General features: G+C 39.4%; 1 protein-coding gene across 2 annotated transcripts in view; it reads left to right on the top strand.

The window, feature by feature from the left end:
- Window positions 1–10,266, top strand: part of CALCRL (calcitonin receptor like receptor) — a 932,649-nt gene extending 922,383 nt beyond the window's left edge. For both annotated transcript variants that reach the window (XM_044075151.1, XM_044075152.1), the window contains one exon: window positions 9,622–10,266. In XM_044075151.1, the coding sequence (XP_043931086.1) occupies window positions 9,622–9,846 (225 nt within the window). In that variant the 3' untranslated portion in view covers window positions 9,847–10,266. The remainder of the gene's footprint in view (window positions 1–9,621) is intronic.
- The last annotated feature ends 306 nt before the right edge of the window (window positions 10,267–10,572 follow it).

Raw genomic sequence — 10,572 nt, 5'->3', positions numbered from 1 at the left:
TTTCCCAGATCTGCATAACCCACTTTCATAACATCTCACACCAATATATTTGGCGTTACATTCTTACCATTTCAATCCACTCCAAAACACAATTAAATAGTCATTGTTGGCATATGGCACCATCACCTGGAACTCTTTATCACATCTACTCTGTTTCATATCCCCTGTAGCAGTCTACCTATTCTCATGCATCCTTGTACCTATTAGCTGGATCCCTCGTGATCCAAGACATTAGCATCTTCCCACTGCTTGCCTTTCCCAGAACTTAGAGTTTTGCAGTCTGATCTTGGCATCTTCGGACTGCCCCATGATTTTAACCCTTATTCTTTCCTCCCTCCTGTGTCTTTTGTTTTTTCCTTCTTTATGTCTGTAGGAGCAGTACACTGTATCCATCTACCTACTCTCCTATCCTATACCTTAACTGACCATGCACATACCTTCGGTTATGACCATGCCTTCTTTCTCTTTATGTAGTTGTACTTCTCTTCCTTGATGATCTTCTTTATGTTCAATGCTACTTAACTGCAATCCTTCCATTATTTATCATTCTTAAACAATTTATATCCTAGTACTTTCATATTTCCAAGTCTCTTATCACACGGGTGCTTTTTGATGCCAATATTGTCCATTCTACATTTCTGTATCATTACTTCTGGCCTTCCTTCTTCCCACCCATAATCATTTATTACATAGTAATACTACTCATTCATGACGCAAGTCGTCTTCTCCTTTTCTGTGTTTGGTGTCTTTTTGGTTTTCTATCTGTTGCTTCTATATGTGGATTCTTTTCTGCATATTTTATTAGTAGAGGGTGCCCACACACATGGGAGATGCAGAGGGACATGGACTCTGGAAAAAAATTTTTTTGTTTTTGAACTTTTTTTCATCTCTTTTAGATTCCATCTTTTTTAGTGTCAGGTGCTTTTAAGGGTCTGAATTTGAGCTCTTGACAAACACATACACACACACACACACACACACACACACACACCCACACACACACACACACACACACACACACACACACACACACACACACAGATCTACTTTCTAATCTCAAAAGACCATAATCGCAAATTTAACAATGTTGAGACACAAATATTGATAATGCTGTTCAGAATAACGGATGTAAGAATGCCAAAACATTAGTAGTTTTGGTGCAGTGTTGCTGTCAATTGTGTGCTGTTCCTTTAAGGTGTAGTGTTTGTGGGATGTGTGTGTGTATATATATATATATATATATATATATATATATATATATATATATATATATAGCGGCTGATGTATGGAAGCATAAGATAGGTGTGCAGTATGTAAGGCTTTGGAAGAGAAATGTTTTATGTTTTAAGTTCTTGGGAAGCTTGATGAGTCGATCAGGGTAGGCAGGTGACAGTATGTGTGTGTTAGTTTTGCAAATGGTATTTTTGCAGAGGTATGGTATGCGTGTTTCTCACAGGAATGGTTTTGAAAGTGCGCAATGGAATTGTAGGCTGCATAATGGTGGATTTGAAGTTTTCTTTATGATAGTGCAACCTCAAAGTTGATATATATAATTAGCGGGGGTGTGAGGAATGCGGGGGGGCTTGCCCCCCAGCTTAAATATAGATTAATAAGTTGTTGCTCGTTTTTTGTTGGTGTGGTTTTTATGGTGGAAGGAGGAAGGATGTATTTGTCTTTCATTTTTCGATGTTTTGAAAGTTGGTGTTTTGGAGTTTAGGGTTATTGTGTTTTCAACATTTTCATCTCAACATTATGAAATTCAGGATTGTAGTATTTTGAGATTTAAAAGTAGATCTCTCTCTCTCTCTCTATATATATATATATATATATATATATATATATATATATATATATATATATATATATATATACAGAGAGAGAGAGAGCTATCGTTATATAGATGTAGATATATATATATATATATATGTATATATATATAAATATATATATATATACACACACACACACACACACACACACACACACACACACACACACACACACATAGATAGATGTATAGATATACATATAAATATAGATATAGATATGGCTGCAGATGTTTTGGTCAGCAGTGTATTTGGTCACCGTCTGTTTTGTTGGCTGCTTTTGGGAGAGTAAACAGATGGGTGACATGTGTGCAAGACTGCATATTTATTGGGGTTATGGAATATGCCCTTTCTCTAATTTTATTTAGTCGTGGAGTTAGTATATTTAACTTGCAAGGAGTGGTGGAGGATGCAGCCTTTCACATCGGTGGTGCAGGACTGTGCAGCACCCTGCAAGCAATTATGTTTTTAATTTTTCAGTTTTGTATGCTTTGAGGTTGTTTCTCAGCAGATGCAGGTTGATATTTTCATTTTTGGTGTATTATAGTGTATATTTTGGATGTCAACAAAGACAGGTATCAGCCAAACCACCTAGAGTCACACATGCATGCACACACACAGGTGCACACACACAGATGCACACACACAGATGCATACACACACACACACACACACACACACACACACACACACACACACACACACACACACACACACACACACGTTACCGTGTGTGTGTGTGTGTGTGTGTGTGTGTCTGTGCATATGTGTGTGTGTGCACACGTGCACACCTTATTAGTCTTCACTTTTTAACTTTGTCCATTGTCCTGAGCACTTAGCTTAAAGGTTTAAATATATGAGATATAGGTGTATGTGCATGTGCATTTATAAACACGTATATATATATATATATATATATATATATATATATATATATATATATATATATATATATATATATATATATATAGATAGATAGATAGATATAGATATATCATACATTTTTAAATCTTTAAATTAAGTAATCAGGTCAATGGACAAAGGTAAGAAGAGTAGACTAATATGGCTCGAGTGCAAGGAGGAATGTAAGGTCACTAACTACTGTTCTAAAAATACACTTTATGGTTATTATTAACTTAAATAGTCATCAAACTAAAAAAAAAAACATAATGAAAGGAAATAGCATATCTCACATAGGTTCATAAGTTCATAGGTTGGTATTAGGCTATCGGCCCTAGGGCTTATACAAGCCTAGCCATAACAATTCCCTGGATATTTCTTCCCACAATATTTACTTCCCTGGACCCCTGTCTAGCAGGGCTACTGACCTGATCCCCGGGGTGAATTTCCTATCTCCATTCCAATCATCAAGGTTCCTTTTGAAGAGTGCCAAGGAGGCGCTCTGCTTGACATGTATGGGCAGTCTATTCCAGAGTATGGTGAGTCTCTGGGTCAGGAACCTATCACTTCAGCATGCTTTGTTCATTGTGATGACAGGGTTTAGATCCCTGGAGCATGTGGCTCTGAGGGATTGGGATTTCTTTAAGTGGAGCATGTCCAACAGCTGAGGGTTTTACATGGCCTTGTATGTTAAGCAGAAATCGCCCCTGAGTAGACGATATGCCACAGAGTATAGCTGGAGTTTTTTAGACGGTCAGTGTAGGGCATCTGCTTTAGGCCTGTGAGTCTTTTAGTGAAGTATTTCTGCGGCCTTTCCAGCTGTTGCAGATGTCTTGTGAGGTACATACCAAATGGGGCATTATACTCTATAATGGGTCTAATGAGGGATGAGTACAGTGGGACAATGACCTCCTTTTTTCTTGATGAAAAGCCCTTACTGGTGAGGTGTGCCACATAGAAGGATTTCCTGACTGTTGTGGCAACGTGGTTGTCGAAGGTGAGACCACTGTCCACCTGCTCCCTAAGTCTCTCATCACACTTTTGGTGTTTAGTGTACTGCCACCTATGTGGTAATTCATGGGTACATATTTTTTCCCAAAAGGGATAACTATACATTTCTTGGTATTAAGCTTGAGCCCATGGCTCTGGCATCAAGCATCTGTTTCTGTAAGGCCCTTTTGTAGAATAACCACATAATTTGGGGATTCAATAATGGCTCCCAATTTGCAGTCATCTGCGAACTTTGTTAGCCTGAGTCCCTTAGTGTTGGCCTGTTTATCCGAGAAGTAGATGCCAAACAAGAGCGGTCCCACGACTGAACCCTGAGGTGCTCCACTTGTCACTTGTCTGGAGCTGGATTTGGAGTCGGCTACTTTTACAGTCTGGGTTCTGTCAGTAAGCCAGTTGGCAACCCATCGAGTGACATAGGGATTTATGCCCAGTTTAGTAAGTTTATCTATGATTCCAGAGTGGGGGGGGGGTGGTGTTGAAGTTCTTGACGAGGTCCAGATAGGCTGTGTGGACTGCCTTACCCTTGTCCACAGCTCTAGAGACTGATTCGAAGAAGTCAATCAGGTTCAGGAGACAAGATCGGCCCTTCATGAACCCAAAATGGGTGGGTGGTTCCAGTGTTTGAAAGTTGCCAATGTCCTTGTGATTACCGGAATTTGGCAATATTTTGGTATTGAGATGGGCCCTTTAGGGGGTGAAAGGGGGTGAGGTTTGAACTAAATTGATCTGCCAGGACATTGGCAATATCCTTGGGCTTAGTATATTTAATGCCATTCTGTTGTAGCTCAAAGCATATCTGAGCATTGCCATTTAGATTCTTGACATAACTATAGAATGCCTTGTGGTTGTCTTTGGAATTTTTGGCAATTTTATTTTCGTAACTAGCTTTGGAGGATTTTATGAGGGATCTCAGCTTCTTGCTGTGGCTAGTAAGGGAGTTTTTTGCATCCTGGGTTTTCCTCTTTTCTGCAACAGTTTCTTTCTTCTGTTGTATTGTTTGTTTATGGCAGGGGACCAGCAGACTGGCTTCCTTTTTTTGGAGGAGAGCATCTTGGTTTTATTTGGGATGGCACAATTCATGCACAAGTGGATGTGCTCATGCAGTGCCTTAGTGTTGGATTCAGCAGTCTAACTTTCAGCTGCCATCTGCATGGGTGTCACGAAGTTTGTCACTTCTGACTTGAGTAGCATGAAGTTGGTTTTGGAGAAGTTTTTTATGGAGGTTTCCTTACTGGGGGGTGGGGATGGGATGGGGATGTCAAGGGTGATTTGCTTATGGTCAGACCTGACCAATGAGGGGGTGACCACTGGTGATCTCCCATGTTGGCAATGACCAGGTCTCTGATATTGGAACCCTTGGTGGGACAATGGATTAGTTGATCCAGGGTGTTGGAATATATGAATTCCAAGAACTGTTGGGAAAAGATGTTGGTACCCGAGTAGTTTTCCCAGTTAATGACAGGATAGTTGAAATCACCCAGCATTAGGATGTTTGTTTGTATCTTAATATTGTCCAGTATGTTTAGAAAGGTGTAGTGAGAATCTTAGGGCATGGTGGGGGATCTGTAGCAAGCTACAATTTGGATTGCAGTCTTACTTAGTGTTAGTTGCACCTGGAGAATTTCAGATGCATTGTGTTGGGCAACTAGCCTGGAGGTGTTAATATCCTTGGTGAATATGGACACTCCTCCACCTTTAGTGTTTCGGTCTTGTTTAGGTGGTCGAAAAGTGTGGTAAGAGTTGTAGCCTGGTAGTGCAGGGGTGCTCTCTGGAGCCTTGAACCAGGTCTCAGTTACTGAACAGATATCGATGTTGTCCATTTTTAGGAGTGCCTCGAGAGAGACAGCATTTTGAGGTTTAGACGTTTAGCTTTGAGTAGCATTACCTTCAGATTTTGCATGCTTGTATCTGTTACGGTGGTGGTTTTGTCCTTTGAACCTTGAATAAAAAAGGCACTATAGGGTTGGTAAGAGCTTTAGCCAGTAACCTGAATCCCAGGGATGACAAGTGCAGACGATCTCTGGCAAAGCATCGTGGTTTGTCGATCATGTCGTTCCAGGCAGACAGATACTGGATCCCCTTTGAATGACACCAGAAGATTAGCCAATTGTTGAATTCAGTCATACTGTGGTATCATTCTGGGCGAAGGCAGGTTGCTACTCAGGGCTAGGGTCATACCTGCCTGGGCCACATGGTCAGAGAGCTCTTCCATGTCTTTTTTCATGTAGTCCCGGGAGGTACGTCTCAAGTCATTCACTCCAACATGGACAATGACACAGTCATATTTGTACTTGTTGTGGAGTGACTTGAGTGCATGCGTTATGTGGCAGATCCTGGCACCCGACAGGCAGCTGACTGTAATTTTCTCCTTGTTCAGCCTGGAGAGTGGAACATCAGTGTGCCTGACTATAATAGAGTCACCTACGACTAAAGTGTTGGGTACATTGTTTTCCCTTAGGGGCTTTTGTTGGGTGACACACTGGTGTTGTGAGCTATGTGTCACTTTGGTTGTGACTGGTGTTTGTTTGCATTTCAGCTTCAGAGATCCTTGTTGCTTGGGCAGGTTAATGTTAAGGGCCTCCACATATGTGAGTTTAGTGTTGCTATGTGTGGGTGTTGATTGTGTGGGTTGTGAAAGGCTGTGTGTTTCTTGAGGTGTGGTGCAGGTGTTAACCTTCTCCTATTGACTGTCTAGCACAATCTTGGATGGAGAGAGTTTTGCTTCCAGTTTGGCTATGTAAGTGCATCTCTCGCAGGTTGTAGTGTTGGGTGGTAGGAGGAGAGGGTTGTCTGTGTACATGAGGCAGCTGCTGCATTGCCCCAGTATGCCCAGATTCACCAGGTGAATTGATAAATTGATATAAAGGCTTAAACTTCTTACATTTGTTCATTCAATTTAGACTTGAATAAGATTCCTAATAATACATTTCCAAATGGTGTGCACTGACTATAAATCATAAAATAAGTCTGCAAAATCTACAAATCTAAGTCACTTCCTAATGATCTGTGCTACAACAGAACTACAGACCAACAGACATATAGAGTTGTAAATCAACAGGCAAATATGAAAAACCAGTTCTTAATAAGTGCTTGATTAAGTAGCTGGAGAAACTCCTAAAATAATAGTCCTGAAATAATATGCTCTAAATATGTTATCTAATTTTACACTCCATTTATATCTCAATACAAAAAAATTGTGAACTGTACATGTCTAACTCAGTTTTAAAATTAACGAGTATGCAGAAAACTGGAATGTGAATTATATCCGTGAGGCATTAATCCATGGGGGAGTAAAACCTGAATTAGTTCTCTGTGGCATCAGTCCATGGAGGAGTATTCTTGTCTCCTACTATAACGTACACAGAGTCATACACAGAAACACTGGAACACAGATGTGATGTGATTCCATTTATTGGACCAACATAAGTTTTGCAGTTATAACCCCTGATAAAGGGCTCATGACAGCTCAAAAACTCTAGTAATTGAAAAAACTTGTGTTGGTTCAATAAAAGGTATTACATCATGTCTGTGTTCCAGTGTCTTTGTGTTTTCTGATACTGGACCAACACAGCATTTCTTTAATTTTTTTCTTACTGTAACTTAATGATTTTCATTAGTAATGCTTAAGGCTTGTAAATGAGTTGTATAACAGTAATGACAGGAATTACTTTAAGTAAAGGAGGCTGTTTTATCAATATGCCATACGACATCTGACATAGTGTCTTTATTGTAGAATAAAATAACTAGAACAATTTTTAAAGCACACATGCATCAACATGTGCCAGCACACACACACACACACACACACACACACACACACACACACACACACACACACACACACACATACACACACACACACACACACACACACATATACAGACATTCATGGATATCTCTGAACTGTCTGGATTTTTGCCTCATATTTTTGGATAGCTTTTCATATCATTTATGATTTTCTGGAAGGTCAATGAGGATTGAAGTCACTAAATAGTGATATACATTTGAGTTTCAGACTTCATATCCTTCTGAAAAATGCATGCTAACACATATCCTGTTATTTTAGCAACTTTCTAAGTTTATAACAGCAATATTTAAAATCTGTCCCTATTTGTAGGCCTTTGTACCCTCTTATGTTTGGTTTTGTCCAGATTTCTTAAGCTAGCATGTGAGAGGTATGCATGCATGCATGCACTTGGATACACACACACACACACACACACACACACACACACACACACACACACACACACACACACACACACACACACGCACACACACACACACACACACAAAATCTGTAAAGAAGATTTAAACATTTGTCTAGAACCAGAAACAAGTGAGTATAACCATCTGTGCTGAAGTCACTGCTAGCAGATCATCAAAGAGTCACTAAAGAGTTTGGCTCTGAGCTAGCTTTCATGAAACCCTCACAAGTTGCATGTTTAAGGTAAGATTACACAAACACACACACACACACACACACACACACACACACACACACACACACACACACACACACACACACACTGTGCAATCTGAGTCTAACCTTATAGCAATATACTGGGGTTTCCTAGCAGAAAGGAAATGGGCTTTATTAAGGACAAACCTAGCTGCACAATAGCTCTTTAATGATCCAGATACTATGACATTAGCATGGCTTGCTGGAATCTCTGAATTCAAGCTCCAATGAAATGCCTATATTCCAGTATTCTATTTTAGATGTAGTGCCTTAAGTGTTCCATTTCTAGTGAATGTTTCAATGGAACTATGCTTTCAGGGACATCTAATATGAAAGCTGGATTTTACTTTGTCTATAGAGTTCTGTGTGTGGGTCACCAGTCACTGAGTCTGCTGACAGTCATGTTCATGCAGTGATGCACAGACAAAGCACGTCAGGTTAATGATGCATGTCTCATCAAGGTCACAGCTCCAGCAGGTGCATTTATGTTTTAGCTAATACTAAATGCTAGGATATATGACACAAGCCATGACATTGCCACATATTTGTGTGCCACCAGAACCACCATCACAGATATAAGTGGCACCTCTGTATATCTGCCATGGTGGTGAACATTCTGCTGTATTAGGTGATATGGATGACAGCAACATACTTCTTGCTCAGTTGCTAGTTGACAACAGTGGTACTACTGACTAGTTAGTCTAGAGGAAGTGAGGTTAAACAAATTTTTATTACACTTGAACATGAGTTAATGTAAGATGTGGGTAGTTAAGAAATTATGTTGTCCTGCCAAGACCAGCCTTTTATCACAAGGTTAGAGGACATTACATAGTGTACAGTTATTAGTGATCCCCATGCCCAGTGGTAATTGTTGATTTTGTTATAATGCACATTGGTTATTGCATTACAGGAACAGATTGTTATCAGCACTGAGAACCTGAATGTGCTTTTTCTGTGCTCACGGAGGTAGGATTTTCCAGTAGCATATCTAAAACAAGGGTATGGCATGCACACAGAGTATGGCAGAGACATGGATATATCTAAATATCAAGTGTTATAAGGGCAGCTGGTGATTTGATTGTGTGTGTGTGTCTCTCTAAGACATAAATTTACACACACTTGCGTGTATGAGCATGTGCATGTTCACACATATGCACACATGCACATAGATTCACACTCATACTTACATGCACAGACTCACACACACACACACACACACACACACACACACACACACACAAGCACATGCATACACATATACATACGTGGTGGCAGGGAGCTGTTTTATCAAGTCATGAAATGTACATGTTCATCTCTGCTCACAAATGTGTAAAAAATGTTCTCTAATTATGCATTTATATGTTTTTTTGAGATGGTACTCATAAATAAATGCTAATAGACTGTTATTATCTTTTTTTCTAGGTCCAAGCAGTTTTAAAAAGGCACTGGAGTCAGTATAACATCCAGTTTGGAAATGGCTTTACACACTCAGATACTCTCCGTTCTGCATCTTATACTGTCTCGTCATCGATTACTGAGGTCCCTGGGTGCATGTACAACCATGAGTGTAGTACTGAGCACTTAAATGGAAAGAGTTGTCACGACATGGAAAATATTGTACCAAAATCGGAAAACTACTATGCTTGATTGGGTTAAAGATTAGACTAACTTGGAGGTTTTTGGATTTTACTGAGACATTTAAATTTTCCCCGACAGAGACATTAGAAGACTTGGTAAACTTGGCATTTTCCTCCAAGCAGAATTCAGCCAGTCCACTATTGTATTTCACACTTTTCCATGCAGATACATATATACAGACATATAAATACACGGATCAAACTAATCGTGTTACTCTTGTCTTTTCATGCTCTACTGTGTAGACCTGATTGGCAATTCTTTGTATGAGGGTGAGAAAGATGGACTATTTTTAACACCATTTTCTATAGACTTGTATGCTATTTCAAGTTGTTCCAAAAATTATTTAATTCAACAGAATACTGTTATTGTACTCTTTCTGGATTTAAATTAGTAAACAGTACACTTGGAATAAAAAGTAATTTCATTTAAGGCCAGGAGCTTCAAAATGCATATCTTGTCACAGCTGAAATGCATTCTGATGAAAGTAATGTTTTTTTTGGGGTTTTTTTTGGGAGGGGGGTAACTGAAAGCAGAAGGGTGTAACATTCACAGACAAAGCCAATATAAATACTTAAATTATATTAGCATATACTCAGTTAAAGTAAGCCGACATTCAATACATTACTGTTTATGTATGGCACTACCTTATGATCTAGTCTTAAATGTAATAAGTATGATATGTGTTTTAGAAAAATTGTTTTCTTCCTGCAAGTAGATTTGTTAACATGCAGCAAG

The sequence above is a fragment of the Protopterus annectens genome, chromosome 6.part0 (genome assembly GCF_019279795.1).
Source record: "Protopterus annectens isolate FY-2018-M chromosome 6.part0, PAN1.0, whole genome shotgun sequence".
Classification (NCBI taxonomy): domain Eukaryota; kingdom Metazoa; phylum Chordata; order Ceratodontiformes; family Protopteridae; genus Protopterus; species Protopterus annectens.
This window is presented reverse-complemented; position numbering and strand designations above follow the sequence as displayed.